This window comes from Strigops habroptila, chromosome 11, assembly GCF_004027225.2.
Source record: "Strigops habroptila isolate Jane chromosome 11, bStrHab1.2.pri, whole genome shotgun sequence".
Classification (NCBI taxonomy): Eukaryota; Metazoa; Chordata; class Aves; order Psittaciformes; family Psittacidae; genus Strigops; species Strigops habroptila.
In genome coordinates, this window is record NC_046360.1 from 11,260,795 (window position 1) to 11,277,823 (window position 17,029).

Consider the following 17,029-nt stretch of genomic DNA (forward strand, 5'->3'; position numbering starts at 1 on the left):
CTGGCTGAAGATCAGCACGGGCCTTTCCAAGTGAACACAAAGCCTTATCCACACTTGCACAGTGTGAACGTGCCAACTCCTGATCAGCAGGGAAATCCACAGAACAGGAATGCAGCTGATTCATACCCGGGGAGGTTGGCTGAAAATCCTACTGCACTTCTTCAAGAAACCTGACAGAACAGATTTTGTAATACTGAAAGGATTTTGTGTTACCTTTGCCTAAGACCGAGCACTGACCCAGGGAAGTGCTTGTGTGTAGCCAGTCAGTTTCCCAGTGTGATGAGCTGTGGAGTAAGGGCCTGTCTGAAACAAGTGTTGCATCATTCTGTGTCTGAGGGAGCACCGACTGCACTTACCTCTTCTCTGCTTTCAAGCTTTCTTGTATTTTCAGTATCCTGCTGCCTTGGTAGTCCTGGACTACCTGCTCGTAGTCTGGATAGATCCTTTGCCAAAGGATCTCAAGATATTAACCAGTATCTTGATATCAGATAGTATATTCCAGTTATTGTTGAGGATTAATGGTGTAAAAAAATCTCCCCTTTATGAGCTTTTTAAATACATTTTGCCTTTTATCGTCAAATATACAGTGTATGTATATTGAAAATCTGGACAATATCCTGTCTTTCTTGAATAAGCAAAGCAAAAAGACATGCAGCTTTGAGTTGCTCTGTGATTGTGCTGTGTAATTTCTAACCATTTCCTTGCTCCATAGGTCTTTTTTTCTGCCTACATCTTTAACAGCAACGTGATGGTGAAAGTGGCCACACAACCAGCTGATAATCCCCTGGATGTTTTATCCCGGAAACTTCACCTGGGACCAAATGTGGGTAGAGATGTTCCCCGTCTGTCCCTGCCTGGTAAACTTGTATTTCCAAGGTAAAATCAGCAGTTCTTTTACTATATTATGTAAGAAAATTTTTCCCTCCCTGTATTTTGTACTAGTGCTGACTCTATTGGAAAATACCAGCTTAGTTCCCTGTTTAGTCACTCCCTTTTCATGATAAAAAGGTATAGAATGAATAGTGAGGACTGGACACCTTCATGTGCTGACTCACAGCAGGCAGACATGATCCTAATTAAGTTAGAAAGTGGCCTGTTCAGAACAAGATACACCTTTTGATGTATGTGTGAGTTCTGCAGACCCAAGGTTTGTTACAATATCAGAACGGTCTTGATCACTGCATAACTGCAAGTGATTAGGAAGGGAGTTAGAAACTGTTCTAAGCAGAGACAGCTTTACAGGGTAGGTGTGTGTTGGAGGGAGATCATTCCCCATCTCTCTTCCACAGGGGTTCTGTGCTGTCTGGGGTTTTTAATCAGACGTGTCTGGGCCCGCTGGGCAGTAAGCAAGCTCCAATGCACCAGCAGTTACACATAGGTTACGTTGGTGAATTTACTCCTGTTCGTTTAGATGTTGGGGTGCTGAAATTACAGACATCAGTTGTTGATTCTCTGCAATGAGAAAACCAAAATTATTCTTTTTGTCAACTCTGTGGTAACTTAATCTGACTTCATTTTCATGAAAAATGGGCAATTTTAGTTGTTAATCTACTTAACAATTGGCCCTTTTCTGGGAATCTCGTGAGACTGTAGTCTTCTGTGTGTTTTATCTGAATGAGGCTGAAGATCTGAGAAGTCCATAAATTGACTTATTGCCTTGTATTAGAGGTGATCTGTGTGCACGGGAATGAAGGTGCAGCGTGTGTTGGTATTAAACAGTGTGATAAAATGGGCAGGAACGCTTGGGAGATGAATGAAATACTGACTTGATGGATCTGTTTCATTGAGGGAGTTAAGAGCAGCTTAAGCATTACTGGTAGAAATAAACTGGTTTGGAGCAACACGTCATTACTGTCAGAATGAGCATGATTAAAAAGGAGCTTAAGTGGTGGCACCATCACCAAGGAGAAGATCTTCAGTAGCCAGCATTTAGCTTCTACTATGTAGAAGTTTGCCAGTAGAAAGAAGGGATGTGCAAAATGAAGCTCCGAACCAAAGTGGAGTCATCTACAGCTTGTCCCCTCGTGTTCTGGGCATGAACCCAATTTCAGTTGCTGTCTAGTTCCACAGGTAGCCACTTCTCCATGCTGGGGATCGGAGATATTGTGATGCCAGGTCTTCTGCTCTGCTTTGTCCTGCGTTATGATAACTACAAAAAGCAAGCCAACAGTGATTCCTGTGGTGCCCCAGGACCAGGGAACATCTCTGGCCGTATGCAGAAGGTCTCTTACTTCCACTGCACACTTATTGGCTATTTTGTAGGTGAGTACTTGGTTTAATATGGGTAGCTGCTTAGTGAGCAGGAAGTAGGGTTATCGTAGTAGGTTTAAAAGGTGATGAAAGCAAGTGTAAAGAGGCTTTGAGAGAACACTTGGCTGTGTTCTTTTCTAATCCTCCTCTCTTTGTGTTTGATTGGCATGCTCTAGGGAGAAAAACCCTTCTACAGTCTTAAGGGGTTTGTTGTATTTTATTTAGAGAGTGAAAGAGATTATCAGCGTATTTTTGATAGCAACTTTTTATACTTTGCTTTACTAGCATAGAAGGTGCCATAGCTCATATACCTGGGCTATGGGAACAATATAGGAGTTTCTAGATGGATTATGCTGTGCAAGAGTACATCTGGGTAATTCACCTAGGTAATTCCTGCATTTTTGTGTTCTAGTGCTAATGCTTGTGATCCTGTGATGGTTTAGTACATACAGAAAACTGTAAATAATCACAACTGGAATTCTGTTTATAATTTGCTGTAGCCACCTCTCTCCTCCCTAACATAAAGTGGGTTTTTCCCTATGGTCAGGACATGTGTGTGCATATCCTGATCTCCTGCAGTCCTTCCAAGGATGAAAAGGAAAGATTATTTCCTACCAATAGCCTTCCTCCTCCCCCACCTCATCTTTCTCTCTGCGTTTTGGCGAGTATCCAGGAAAATAATTCCTGGTGTATCCAGCCCTTCCTTTCAGGCTAGGGGCCTCAGACTGACAGTCTCAAGAAGTGCCAGCATAGGTAGCGTGGTGCCGTCACCTTCCTCCCCTTTGCCTTTTGTTGCATTTTGCTCAAGTTATTCTTAGCTTAATCTTTGAAATTCAGAACTGGAGCAAGTGGCTCAACACAATCTAATAGTAAAACAGAGTAACCTGACTGGTTTGTTTCAATTGTATTTAGGGAAGACGAAGCACAGGGAAGCAACTTTTCCACAGGCTCTCTGTGGAAATAGCAGGAAGGGAGCCACGTGTGGATGAACTGGTGAGAACATCCATATACAACCTGTAAAAACACAGCCCCTTTTTTCTTTTACAGGTCTATTAACGGCAACAGTAGCTTCTCGTATTCACCGGGCAGCCCAGCCTGCCCTCCTCTATTTGGTACCTTTCACTTTATTGCCGCTCCTCACCATGGCCTATTTAAAGGTAAGACAGGATTATGCACTTGCAGCAGGAAGCTCTGGGGGCAGCTGGAAACTGGTTCCATGCTCTTGCACGGGGCAGCAGCTCTCATGAGGATGATGCGTGTCCTTAACAGCCCAGGCCCAGACCTCAGGTACCACTGCTGCTGGGGTGAATCTTCGTTTTGGAGGACTGAGGAACTGAGAGACAAGTTCCTGAACTAGAAGATGATTTATGTAGATAAAGTAACAGTAATTATAGACTGTATTCTGAAGGAGTAAATGCTGTTTTAAATAAGTGAATTTGTCCTTGCCTGGCTTGTCATGAAAGAACACACGCACAAAGGTCCAGCAGAGACCAGAGGCAGATCCTCGTTTACCTCTTTCCAGTTGCTTGTTCAGAACTGGAATTTTAAGATGTAGCCTTTCCTGTCCCAGGGCAGTTGTTGAAACACAGCTAATGCTCTGCAGAGCACAAGGGCGGGCAGAATTTTCCAGCTGCATAAATATTTCCTTCCCATCAGAAACCCGTTTTGGGTAGACCTGCCACCAAAATAAAGACAATTGGGCCTGACAGGGAAGGGGGTTGATTTTTTACTGCCTTTGTTGTAACTTGCAAACCAGGTGAAGAATAGATTTGCTTTAAGACATGCCTGCAATTATATACGCATTTTAAAATGCGAATTCTAAGTGGATGTCAGTGTTTCTGAGGGCATGGTCTTCCTGCTCTTTTCCTGCCCAGGGCGATCTACGTCGCATGTGGTCTGAGCCTTTCCACTCCAAGTCCAGCAGCTCCCGTTTCCTGGAAGTATGATGGAACAGATAGGAAGTGACCTGAACTTCTGCCTTGGTCCTTTTCACTTTAACTCGTGGCTTTGTAGTCTCCTAAGGCTGGACTGGCTGGTGCGTGGGAAGGTACCACTTATGGGACTTGTATGAAAGGACTTTGTATTAAAAGGAGGAAAAGGAAAAAGCAAAGATCCTGGAGCTCTGTGTGGCTCCGTGTCTCCCTGCAGATGTGGAACTGGGGACCCTTTGTGCAACTGCAGCCACTTTCCTCTTTTCCTCACTCGGATGGATTAGTACCAGACTATTACCTGTGTGAGAGAGGAAGAGACAGACTTGAAACTGAAAACGGCTTGAAGTCGTTCAAAAACTTGTGAACACTAAAAGAAACCATGGTTAAGCAACTGAAGCTTCTTCAGAGAACCCCTCGTGGACATTGGGACCAGTTTCCTGCTGGACTTCGGGTTTGAAAAGAACTGAGACAGAAGCTCTTCTGTCACCATATTGGGTTTTTTTGATCTATTAAATATTTCCTGTGGTGTGAGGTTACTTATTAAATCCACAGACATTGAGTGACTTCTTGCAGTATACATATAAAAATTTGTTGTAACAAGTTACATTTCCACCCAGATGTCATGTTTGCAGTGAAAAAGGGCACGATTTTTATACATATATATATACACACATATAGATATATATATGAATAAATAAAAAGGAAAACCTGCTAAGATCATGCTATGTAGCAGACAGGGGCTTGCTGTAATTTTTAGCATGTAGAGCAGTTTACTCTGGCTTTCTTGTCTATGGATCTACAATGAGCTGCTGTTCTCTCCCCCCCCCTCCCCCCCCCCCCAACTGAACCTGCAGTTTAAAACCAAGTGTAGTATTTGTACTGGTTGTACTCATGGACTTTAGGGGATATTTGATTTTGATCAATGTAGCAAACTAGGGAAGCAAAAATTTCAAACCCAGCCCTGTTGGGGGGGGGGGGGAAGGGGTGGGGGGGGTCTTTTCTCCTTTTATTTTTTCATTTTCTTTTTCTACCACCAGCCCCCGTGCAGGTTTTTAGTAGTTCCCTCCTGACCCAGTGCATGTATTATAGCAGCAATTGTCTTTGTGCTTTCTGATCATAGTAATGTATCACTTGTAAATACATTTTTTTCTATTTTCTATTTTTTTGTATTTTGCATTTTGTTTCAGTAGTGCTGTACCTGCCCTGCCCCTGAAACAAACAAAAAAAAAGGAAAAAAAGAAAAAGCAAACTGTGCTTTACTGTTGTGCCTGTTGGAGTTTGTGTGGTGGCTGCTTTGTACCTGTAGCCTGGTCAAATGTGGAGGTTTTCATTATGTTTTTTAACCAGGCGTTCCAGCTCTGCTGTTTCAGACTGAAGGCCTTCCCTCAGGTAACTACAACCTTTTTCCTTTACAATACTCTGCCAGTTTGGATTTAGGGAGCTCTCCCGAAAGCTCAGAGCTCTTGTTAGTTTGATAGATGCTGGTAACCATGAGTTGACTGGAAGGAAACCAGGAGTGTTTAAGTGTGAATGTGACCCAACAGTGAGCTGGGGTCTGGTTTTGTTACCTCAGGTAAGGAAGCTTCAGTGAGACGCGTGCTCCTTTCTGCTCTGCCAGCTGGTGTGCGAAGAGCACGTTCAGCACAGTAGAAACCCGTGTCCAGCCATGTGTGTGAACTGCTGTTAATGGACACGTTCCTCTGTTCTCAGGCACGGGCCGACGGGCTTGGAGCTGGCGGAAGGGACCTCTGAGACAGGTGAAACATCTAAAGGAACAGAAAGCAGCAGCACAGCTCTTTGGGGGGACTCTGAGGTGTAGCAGAGGGTGGAGACACGGGGGGGCAGGGAGGATGGGGTGACTTCATTTATAGTGACGGTGTTTCCCCAATTCATACCTTTCACTGAGCTGAAAGCACGGCCTGTAGCACATGCCCGCAGTGCTCATCGTCAGGTCACTGTCACTTTTTAATGAAGCAAATAGCTTTTAATTAAAAATCTGCTTTTTCTGCTCATAGCAAGTGTTAGGACCAGACCTGCAGCCAGCCTGGGAGAAAAGAAAGGCATCAGTTCTCAGCTACACACCTCAAACTTTTAAGGGGAATAAAATGTTGAGGAGGATATTCAGAGAAATAAATAAAACACTTCTCTGGATTTCCCTCCTCACCCTCCCCTAAGGTTCCAAGCAGTGGAGTAACACCTTTAGATCCAGTTTGCTACTGCTTTATCTTCCCAGCCCTTCCACCCATCCCATAGTACTGCACAGCTCAGGTGCTTTTAGCTTCAAGGCAGTTCCCTCCTGCCTTTGGAATGAACATAAAGGATCTTGCTCTATTCTGCAGTGGCATTTTTTAGTCCCTGCCAGGAAAACACGCCCATGAAAGATTTTCTGCACTTAAAAACCATTCTGGAAAAAGTTCTGGAAGTGCTAATTGACAAATATTTAATAAAAATTAATTAATGAGAATTAACCAGAAAAATCTTGGCCTTTCTTTTTAGGCTGTATTGTCCTCCTGCACACTGTGACCTTCCGACATGCACCAAGGTAAGAAACTGAGGTGCTTTGCAGAGGTTAACCAAAGCGTAACTATTCTAAATACAAACACATCTGCACGGGGAAAAGCATTCAGTCAGAGCTTTGTCCCACAGCTCTCTTGTCTAGAACCACCTCAGAATCACAGAGATTCCTACCTCTCTGCACAGGTGCACCTTTGTCCTTGTGTCTCCAGCCTGGCCAAAGCTGCATGTCCCCAGCTTGAGGATGGAACTGCAGAGGCTGCTTTGGGTCCTTTGGATTGTGGAGGCCACGTGGGACCACGGGCTCCCTGTCAGCTCGGGTACAGTTGTTCATGCTGTCTTGGTCTAACATTCTTTTGAACTCTGTAACAAACTACTTGGCCCCAGTCCTGCAGTGAGCCTGCACCTGCCCTTCTCTGGAAAGTTATCAGAGAAAATAGTTTAATAATTGTTTAATTTAACGTAAGCTGCCCTGTAGGAAGGGAAAAGGACACTGGCAAGAAGGTGACAGACTACAGCGTGTTCATAGCGAAGGTGCCAGGACACAGACTAGAACTGGAATGTACAAACCTGTTACAGTTCTGGAGCTGGTTTTCTGCTACATCTCTGGGAATAGCTTAGAAATTTTACTGTTTGTATGTTGAAATTTCCCTAAGGTCACGTTCAATCTTGCAAATATGACCCGGGGTTGTCTGGCCAACCAGTATGGGTGAAGGGTATTGGAAATTCAAGCTGCTCATTGTATCTGTATTTTGTACCCTGCTTAAACTTGGAAGGCTGAGACGGTGCTTCTGTTTGGTTCCTCCTCTCTTCCTCCCTCCCTCGCCCCCAATTACCTGAAATAGCGACGTGAGCCCTGTCCTGCCGTCTCTGAGGAAGGTAGATGATTCAGAAGGGGATCCAGACTCCAGGCAGCTCCTTGTTCCTGGTGGGGGGACAGACCAAGGATGTGGTTCACATCTGTGCTGCCCAGGAAGAGTGTGTATTTAATCATGTATTGCATTTCTCACCTGTGTGTATTTAATTGTGACAGCCCAGAACAGCTGCTCTATTCCTTTAGTCTGTTGGGAACTCGCATGAAGAGACTGTGAGCTTTATATGTGATATAAAATACATGAAATCTAAGGCAGGTGAGAGGAGTAACTCCTCACTGCTGTGTGTTTCCTAAGAAAGAATTCCAGTTAGGGATCCCCCTGCTTCCTTCCCAGGAGTCTGCCTCGTAACCAGCTTCATGTATACGTGGAGCGCTGTGGGGCAAACCCCACAATGGCCTTGAAAAGGGTGGCTGTGACTCACCTCCTCCCCCTCCTCTTTCTCATTTAGACATGAGCTGATCCTCCCATCTCGGTGCCCCAGCTCTGCAGTGTTGGCTTCACCTGTAACCAGAGCCTTTCCTCCGAGAGAAGCCCGACCCTCCCCACACCCCACCAGGTTAGTGCTGTCTGGGGGTGACTCGCAGCAAGAGCTCCCTGTTTAATGCTGCAAAACTTGTTTGTGTTTTGCACTTTCAGCAGTTCTCTTCTGGAGCAGCCCTGAGGAGCACATGCATCACAGCCAGCATTCACAGCAGCAGCAGCAGGGCTCTCCGAGGAACACTCAATTACATGGTGCTGTTCCCTATATTCCCTGCAGAAGGTCCACAAGGGATTTGGTGAATCTAGGCCGTAGGCTCTTCAGGTGTGTCCTCTGTCAGCTGAGGTGCTCAGTGCTATTCTTCCCCTCGGGTCAACCACGGTGCATGCACAGGGGCAGTTTCACTCTGCTCTGGAGAAGAGAAGCTGCAATCATTTCAAGGTGTGACATTGAGAGGGAGCAGTCGGAGTGGAGGTGGTGCGGTAAAGCAGAGCTCAGGGAAGCAGCTAGATGAGGCGAGGGGAAGCAGTGCAGCAGGCAGGGCCCAAGTGTGACGCTGCACTGGGTTGCTGGGGATTGGAGCTGGACCTCGGCATGTGGGGTCATTGCAGGTAAGCACTGAACAGTAACTCTGTGTTCCTCAAGTCCTCCCTTCCTTGCAGCAAGCAGCCCCTACAGCTCCTGTTCCTGCCGAGTGGCTGCAAGGAGAGGTAAAACAACATCACTTCCTCCTACACAATCACAGAAACAAGCTGTCGGCAATCATCAAAGTGGTGATAGGGGCTGGAAACAGGATAGCAAACATCTCACTCCTAGAAGCCCACCATGATTTCCCATACATTCAGAGACATTAGAATGGTTTTCCAGCAGAAATACTCCTGTTGAATGCACTGCCTGGCTCTGTTCCTGTTCCTCCTTAGGTTTGTGAGAGCAGCAAAGGGAAATGCAAGACCTGAAGACTGCCCTAACATGCAGTTGCCCTCTAGCGACCCACAAAGGTATTATTTGTGTGGCTGGGACGTCTGCCCTCGTAAACACCCGCTGCACCCAAAGCATCATCGAGCTGGTGCGTGAAGGTCCTGGTGGTTTATGCTCCTGCGTCTTGTGACTGGAAGAAAATACTATCAATGAATTCACATTAGCATTAAGAAAAGAGAGGGTGGGGACTGGTGGTCCTTTAAAAACGGGTTTTATTCGTCTTCTCTGTTCTCTTATGTGCAATAGAATCCTGCTGGTTTTCTGTCCACACAAATCTAAATAAAGGCACCATAGGAAAATAACCATTTACCTCTCCTGTGCTCGTTGTCTGGACAAGGAGGCAGACTGGACAGGCTGTTGTCTTAATCCTTTCCATCTTTTCCTGAGTTTAGAGCTTTTCTTTTGGCTGCTGAATCTTCTAAAAGTTAATTTCTTGCCAAAGATAGCTGATTGAGGATATGTGCTACTGCTAAAGCTTCCTGGTAAGGTTTTGTGTGTCATCTGTTCATTTCCTCCTCATGGCCCAACACATGTAGAGATTAAAAGCTGTTACTGTACTTCACACTCTTTCTTTCCTGTTGGGAGTTGCTGTTATAGTAGAAGCAGCTTTGGGAACAGAGGCGTTTTACTGTTTGATGTTTTTTTAATCAGTCCTGGCCATTGCAGCTTTTCTATCCTTAGCTTTTATACCTCCAGCTGTAAGCGGCTGAGGGACCAGGCTGCTGAGCTCCGCTGGCTGAGACGGAGGGGGTTTACTGGTCTGGTTTTACATACACAGGCAGCAACCACAGCCTGGAGGGAGGTAGGACCTGTGCCCTCCCGTCTGGCTCCTCTCCTGCTGCAAGTGGGGAAAAGCACTGCCACCACCATTATCTCAGCACAACCCCCCTCACACATGATACTCATCAAAGCCTGATCAGTGTGGCCCACAGCCCGGAACAGGCACAAGGGTCATGTCTCTCACTTCCTCTAACTTTGGCACTGGTTACCCACTACCACATAATGACCAGGTTTTGCCAATTTGCTTCCCAGGCCACAGCTGGGCAGCACACAAGGAGAGCTGCTGACTTTACTGAACAGTAAAGTTGTTTTGCCGCTACCAAGCCAAAACAACGCTCCAGTTTAGGAAAAGACCTACGCTCCCCTACAGGGCCAGGCTGCCTCCTCTCTCCTGCACTCACAGCCATCACTTACAAGCCTACATACGGCCTTCCATGCACCACACGTTGTCCAAAGAATCAGCACATTTTTAACAAGAGGGTCAGTTACTCATTGGTGAGGAGAACTTCCATCCTGAGCCTCAGTCAAGAGGGTCAAAACTCAATCACTGTTGTGCACTATTTGATGAGGCACTCTGGGGAAGTGTCTTGTTTTAGTTGGCTTCTTCAGCCACGGTAGGCCTTCAGCAATTGACCTGCTATCACCAGCCTTTGGATCTCACTGGTCCCCTCGTAGATCTCGGTGATGCGAGCGTCACGGTAATGACGTTCTGCTGGCATCTCTGTCACGTAGCCCATCCCGCCCAAGATCTGGATGGCCTGAAACAAAGGCAGCAGGTTAGAAAAGAAGCAGAGTCACGGAATTTGTTTGCTGCACAACACAGACACCTCAAAAGCAGCTAAGCTCATTGCAAGCATAACTGGGGGGAGGAGGGAGAACACATGGGGTTGACTGCAGCCCATGTGCAGTTGGAGGAATAAACAGAATTTGAGCTGGGTAAGAGCAGTGCTGATGTCCCAGGCAGAGAATTAATTGCTTCAGAGGTATCTGTTAGTGACCCTTGTTCACCTAAGGCACTTTTGTTAAGGTTAAATAAATGCAGACTCCAGAGGTCCCACTCCATTTGCTATGTTGCAAACATACTAGTGTAGTCCTGACTGGTGCACCCACGCTCTGCCACATTGCTGATCGTGCTCAAACTTTTAACACTGCCCTGGACAGCAGCAGGTATAAGAACACTTCAGTAATATAGCTGCCACAGGCCAGTATAAATCCCTGCCCACCCCCCCATCACTCCCTCCCCCCCCCAATCCAGGAAGATGGCTGTGCTTCAGCCATAGCAGTTGGTTTGGTTGGTTGGTTGGTGGCTTTTTTTAAGTAAATTCGTAAATTCCATCCTATTTTCCTCAGACACCTGCTGTGTGATAACACAAACTCCCTTTAAGCATGCTGTAGATCAGAGATGTCAACTGAAGTAGTTACCTGATGAGCGATGGCCGTTGCAGCTTCTGATGCAGCCAGTTTGGCCATCGCCGCTTCCTTGGGGGAAGGAAAACATCACTGAGGGTACAGCTAGCACAGAGAGGAACATCTCACTTGCACACTCACAGACCCGCCGCACAGAGCCAGGCCTGATCATTGGCACCAGTGCTGACCCCTCTCCCCTTGGCTAAAACCAGGCTGTGCTCAGCAGGCTGCCAGGGGACAGCCAGCAGAGGATGATGGGTTAAACCCTGACAGCAGTGCTGGGCACAGGGTGGCTTTCTTGCCATGTCACTGTGAGACAAATGCCAGGCTGAAAATACCTTTGTGAAGGGCTTCCCATTGTCCTTCAGCATCGCGGCTCTCCAGGTCAGCAAGCGCGCACCCTCCAACGCCATAGCCATATCTGCGAGCTTGAACTGCAATGACAAACACTGCCTGTGCTCAGAGGGCAGCCTTTGCCTGCACAAGGACACACAGCAGAAGTCTCCCCCCTCCCCACCAAGGCCAGTATTGCTCAAACAGGAGCCCCTCCATCCCAACCATGTTTTAATGGTGTTTGAAACAGAAAATTACTGCCCTGTTTATCCCCCACAGTGCAAAATGTACTGCAGGCCTGAAACCACACTCGAGAGCCCACATGAACTTTGCAGCAGCACCAGCAATGTCTGGCACTGCCCCGTCTGCCTGGCTCATACCTGCACTGCCTGCAGCTTTGTGATGGGCGACCCAAAGGCCATTCTCTTTTCAGCATAATCCACAGCACAGTCCAGAGCTGCCTGTGCTATTCCAAGAGCCTGTGAGGCGATCCCAATCCTTCCTCCATCCAGAGTTTGCTGAGAAAGACACAAAATATATGTGTTAAGTCAAGTCATACTTTTACGAAACCCAGTACACTTGCATTTCTGATCTTGCTGGGAAGCTTTAGTATCCTTCGGTCAGAAACCTCCTTGATGCAGAATATTCCTGGTTGTGCAGGAATAGAGAGCTATAAAACATGCTGGGCACTGCAGAGAGAAGCCAGCGGTACAGGAAAGAAAGCACAAAGGAGAGGTATTACTTCTTATTAGCTGGGGGTGGGGAGAAAGGGGGAGTAAAAAAAAAGGAAGAGAGCACAACAAGGAACATGTGCTTTAAGGAGCCCTTCAGCCCGACCCTGGCTCACTGCACACCTGATGGCACAATAACTAAAAAATCAAAAAAACCTGCTCTTCTCATTAGTGCACACACTGAAGCACTGCTTAAATAACATGACTTGTCTCAAACACCTGGCCCACTAGACTTTAACTGCTTCCCTGCACAGGAATCTTAGTCTGGACATAAGGGAATGAACGGGCTGTGCTCCAGGGAGCTCAGCTCTTGCAAAAGCTAGACCAACCAACAGCGTTTTTCCCCTACAGAAGCAACACACACCTCTGTGGGGTAGTGCAGCACTGTAGGGAACACCCTGTCCTGCAGCGCCCTGACTCCTCAGAAGTAGCACACGTTGTAACTCACACGTCATCAACTGTTACACACTATCCAGAGCTTGTCCTGGCCCTCCAGGACAGCTTTTCCTCTGTCACAGCATTTAGGGAAAATGCCATGTTTTCCCTCTACCTACAGGTAGAAACTGGAGGAACAGAGGGGGTGGGAAAGGAGAAAAATTAAAACACATCACCACCGCTGACACGAGCCTCAGCTCAGCAGTACGAGCATTTCTTCATCTGAGAACTGCCACGTTGAGTCTACAATAAAAGTGATGTCGAGGATCTATGGCAAACTGACAATTCACCAAGCCCCGTGAATGATCTCCCATGTTGGCAAGAGGGGTCAACTGCTCAATGTTACACAGAACAGCTTACGCCAGTGGTGCCCATCAAAGCCATCTTAAGCCTGAAAATGGTTTTAAAAATTATAAGCTTTAGAACTACGGCTGTGCACAACCACAGCTGACCCCGATCCATCTCTTACCATGGCAATTTTGAAGCCCATTCCCAGCTGTCCTAGTAGGTTGGCCTTGGGTATCCGACAGTCTTCAAAGATCAGGTTGGCAGTGGAAGAGGCGCGGATTCCCAGCTTGTCTTCTTTCTTCCCCAGTGACAGCCCAGCAGTTGGCATGGGAACCAGGAACGCGCTAATGCCCTGAAACAAGACACAAACTCTTAGGAATGGTGCCAAGTTCCCCTTTACCTGTCAACAGGCTTCCTCCAAACATTTTTGATAGAAGCCACATCTGAGTAACCAGAAGAGAGGGAGACTTAAGACAGAACGAAGCCAGTTCTGTCAGTCCCTCTGTCAGCCCCTCCTCTGCCCAGTGCCTGCACAGCTCTGAATAGAGTCCCCATAACCTTTTCAAAGTGCCTTTCCTATACCACTCCTTTCCTCCCACCCCTTTTTCCTGGCTGACCCAAATGCACGCACCTTGTGCTTCAGGGATTTATCTGTAGTAGCAAACACCACGGTGGCCGAGGCATCCCAGGCGTTGGTGATCCAGGCCTTGGTGCCATTCAGAACCCACTCGTCCCCATCCAGATGCGCCACCGTGGATGCCGCACCCGCATCGCTGCCGTTCCCTGAGGAAGGCACCAGCAAATGAGGCCATCAGTGGCACCCTGGGGTGCAAACTCACCCCCCCGCCTGCACCCTGTCAGCTCACAGCACCTCTTGTAACTGGTGGTGTCACCACTGTCTCGCCCCAGGACCCACACCAGAAGGGGAAAGGCCCACATGCCTAAGATGTGTCCATCTCCAAAGCTCTGCTCACACAGAGGGGATGAAAATTTTCAGCACGGACCATGGGGATGGCAGTTAATACCCTGGGCAGCGAGAGTTCCTTTACAGAGAATTGCTATAAACCACCCTTCTGCAAACTGTTCCAATTTCACACACCTAAAGTCCATCCTAAACCTGACTGAGAAAAGCAGCTACCTTATGTTCTCTGCAAAAGGAACAGTAACAACCATATCACCTGGTTCACTAAGGGCAAAACATCCGATTTTCTCTCCTCCAGTGAAGGGAGCAATCCACTTGTGCTTCTGTTCTTCAGTGCCAAACTTGAGTATCGGCCCTAAATATAGGGACTTCAAGCATTGAGAGTTGAGTTAGTGCCTCCAGAAGGTAAAGAAACAATCCAGTAACTCCCTAATGTCCATGTGCTCCCCAACCACAGGAACTAACCCCGTTTCTCCTATACAGCCCTCTCCAGAAACCACTGCCACCAGCCCCCAGTTCCTCACCCGTCCCTCACACACAACCCGAGACACTCACATTATTGACGCTGACAATGACACCGGTGGAGGCACAGCCCCTGCTGATCTCCTCCACGGCAATGGAATAGGCCAGGTAGTCGAGGCCTGCTCCTTTGTACTCCTCTGGCACGTCCATAGCCAGCAGCCCTAAGCCACCCATCTTCTTCACCTGCACATAGGAACGGAGAAGTAAGATCCTCTGCACCACCAGTGTCCCAGCAAATACACACAGACACATGGAGGTAAAGACAGGCCATAGCAGGGCTACACACAGAGGAAAAGATGCACACAACTGGTGAAATGGGAATCTGACTGTACAAACTGGTAAGTGTCCCCACGTCCTGGTGATTTCAACGAGCTATAACACAGTCACTGCGGCCTACGATGAGGCTCTTGCTTATATGAAGAGCCCTCTTCAGTACTGGGAAGGGGGGGCCTTCTGAAGGTGAAAAAAGGATATATAACCCCACGAGTATTCCTCAGCATCCCACCAAAACTTTTCCCCTTGCATGCTGTCCTGTCAGTGGGAAGCTCTCAATAGGAAATGTAGCTGATTGACAAAAATCATTAGAACTTTACCTGTGACTCTGCTGAGCTTCAGCCTAGGGCTGCACAAGGAAAGAATTTTACAGAATGAGTGACCCACAGAACATTTTGCAAGAAGGTGATTTTTTCATTCCCATTAAAGTCAGGGCTGGCTTCCCAGAGAGTAGTTGGTTACATTCCAAGTTATTCCACCTCAAGTTCCTCAGTTGGACCCCTGACTTCCCAACTGTAAGCTCTTCTGAGCACTGACTGTCTCACTCTAGGTCTCTTGTTAATATTTGGCAGCACACGAGAGAAAAAAAAACCCCAAGCTTTCCTCTGTTTTTATGCTTGATAAGATGTCCTCTTATAATTCTTCTGGTTTGATATCAAGCTTTTAGTGTCGCAGCAATGTGTGTGTTACCAGCCTTGCTTGCTTGCTTGAAGAGGAACCAAGGGGAATTTTTAAACAAGTATTTTCCCTCCTGTATGGGTACCCAAAACACTAGTCCCTCACACCAAATCCAGAGAATGAACAAAAGACAGCAACGAGGACTAGAATGTTGCTTTATTTTAATAAACACTGTTTACATTTAGAATTCTCCACTGCACATTCAAGGATGACTTAATATCTAATGCAAAATTCTCAGGTAAGAACAGCGAAGAGGAAAGTATTTTCTCCTTTAGAGTGAGTTTGCCTTCGCTGGCTACCCTCCTTATTCCTTAACAGCAAGAGGGGTGTGTGACAAAACTCCACGTGCCTGACTCTGCTTGCTTGGAGCCTTTTGCTAAAGTAGCTATTTTTCTGAAGCTTAGTATTTCATTGCAACAAAACAGGTGAGACAATCTGCTCAACACGGCACAGAACATGCTGCTCTGTCTGTACTGCTTTCACAAAAGAAATCACAGGTTTGATTGGACTCTCAACTTCTTCACAGCCCCAGAGCATGACCAACATGCGCCTACTATCCCCTGCTCACCTCTTTTCACGATCTGAAATGCACTCAAGTCCTCTACACTTCCTCATTATGAACCATTTCTACGGTTATGTGTAGTCTGTAAAGGTATTTGATTTTATAAAAGTCAGTTGTATTACAGCCCAAGGGTAAGTCAGGAAGAGAACTGAAAATTCAGTGGTACTAGAGCTGGATAGAGAGAAACACGAGTGAAGGTGAAGAGCTCAAAACGCTCAGCGGTGGCCATTACAACCTCCACACTCAAAGATTCTCCCACAGGTTGGTCTAAACTTCAAACTTCTACTAAGGCAGAGTCTGATGTACACTTTGCTTGGGGCCCAGACGGCGCTGCCCCAGCAGCCGGAGGAAGCCCGGCTCTGGCCGCGCCCGCCCGCCTTCCCCATGCCCTAATCCCGGCACCCACCTGCTCGGCCGGGAAGCGGTGCTCTTTGTCCAGCTGTGCTGCGACCGGCATCAGCTCCTTCTCTGCGAAGTCCCGGCATGTCTGACGCAGCATCTGGTGGGTCTCCGGCAGCTCCACTGTCTGGTACACCGTGTGCAGCCGGCGGAGGCACCCCAAGGCCAGCGCTGGAAGGAACGAGAGGCATTAGAGGCCGTTGTTTCCCCTCACGCCCGGGGCAGGGGGATGAACACGACCCAGAAGGGCCCGGCCCCAGGCGGGACTCGCGCAACGTGGCCGGGGGCCTCCCCGGAGCGACGCTTCCCCCCCCCCCGCCAGCACCGGGGCCTCACGATCCGGGCCCGCAGCCGGCGCACAGCGGGCCGGGGGCCTCCGCTGAAGGGCGGCTGAGGGAACCCGCCTCAGGCCCTGAAGGGCATCGGGGAGTCTCCTCCCCCGCAGGCCGCGCCCCCCTCCCCACCGCGGTGGCGTGTCCCGCCGCTCCCCGAGCAGCCACGGCGGAGCGGGGCCGATGCCGATCCCGATGCCGGTCCCAGCGGCCTCACCCCGGGGCGCGCCGCCACCGCGGGCCAGCACCGCCGCCGCCACCGCCATGCCCGCCTCCCCTCGCCTGAGGCAGCGCGAGCAGCGCGCACGCGCCAGCCCCCCCCGGGCAGCGCCCCCTGGCGG

At 48.1% G+C, this 17,029-nt stretch overlaps 2 protein-coding genes and 2 long non-coding RNA genes across 8 annotated transcripts in view; 2 read left to right on the forward strand and 2 right to left on the reverse strand.

The window, feature by feature from the left end:
• SPPL3 (signal peptide peptidase like 3) overlaps positions 1–5,340 on the forward strand; it is a 60,262-nt gene extending 54,922 nt beyond the window's left edge. For all 3 annotated transcript variants that reach the window (XM_030502212.1, XM_030502211.1, XM_030502213.1), the window contains exons 8-11: positions 713–876; positions 2,063–2,262; positions 3,298–3,407; positions 4,125–5,340. In XM_030502212.1, coding sequence (XP_030358072.1) covers positions 713–876; positions 2,063–2,262; positions 3,298–3,407; positions 4,125–4,196 — 546 coding nt within the window. In that variant the 3' untranslated portion in view covers positions 4,197–5,340. The remainder of the gene's footprint in view (positions 1–712; positions 877–2,062; positions 2,263–3,297; positions 3,408–4,124) is intronic.
• On the reverse strand, positions 3,961–6,069 carry LOC115614832. The gene is made up of 2 exons (XR_003993872.1): positions 5,750–6,069; positions 3,961–4,479 (listed from the first exon to the last, which is right to left on the reverse strand). It is a non-coding gene; the product is annotated as an uncharacterized LOC115614832 (long non-coding RNA).
• On the forward strand, positions 6,062–9,328 carry LOC115614831. Its single transcript, XR_003993871.1, has 2 exons — positions 6,062–6,723; positions 6,882–9,328. It is a non-coding gene; the product is annotated as an uncharacterized LOC115614831 (long non-coding RNA).
• Positions 9,222–17,017, reverse strand: ACADS (acyl-CoA dehydrogenase short chain). 3 transcript variants are annotated; one of them, XM_030502210.1, is made up of 11 exons: positions 16,906–17,017; positions 16,364–16,527; positions 15,038–15,066; positions 14,478–14,627; positions 14,179–14,290; positions 13,632–13,783; positions 13,182–13,352; positions 11,927–12,064; positions 11,552–11,647; positions 11,229–11,285; positions 9,222–10,564 (listed from the first exon to the last, which is right to left on the reverse strand). In XM_030502210.1, the coding sequence occupies exons 4-11, from the start codon at positions 14,616–14,618 to the stop codon at positions 10,412–10,414; spliced, it is 1,020 nt and encodes a 339-aa protein (XP_030358070.1). In that variant the 5' UTR covers positions 14,619–14,627; positions 15,038–15,066; positions 16,364–16,527; positions 16,906–17,017; the 3' UTR covers positions 9,222–10,411. The 3 variants fall into 3 exon arrangements, with proteins under 3 accessions (XP_030358070.1, XP_030358068.1, XP_030358069.1); XM_030502208.1 differs by lacking the exon at positions 15,038–15,066 and having other exon boundaries at positions 16,906–16,990; XM_030502209.1 differs by lacking the exons at positions 15,038–15,066; positions 16,906–17,017 and adding an exon at positions 16,682–16,774.
• Between the last annotated feature and the right edge of the window lie 12 nt (positions 17,018–17,029).

Coding starts and splice junctions, on each gene's coding strand:
- ACADS (XM_030502208.1), bottom strand. CDS start 16,954: ATGGCGGTGGCGGCGGCGGTGCTGGCCCGCGGTGGCGGCGCGCCCCGG. Junction 12,065..13,181: donor TGGGCTTCAAAATTGCCATG/GTAAGAGATGGA, acceptor TGTCTTTCTCAG/CAAACTCTGGATGGAGGAAG. Junction 11,648..11,926: donor CAAAGCTGCAGGCAGTGCAG/GTATGAGCCAGG, acceptor TTGTCATTGCAG/TTCAAGCTCGCAGATATGGC.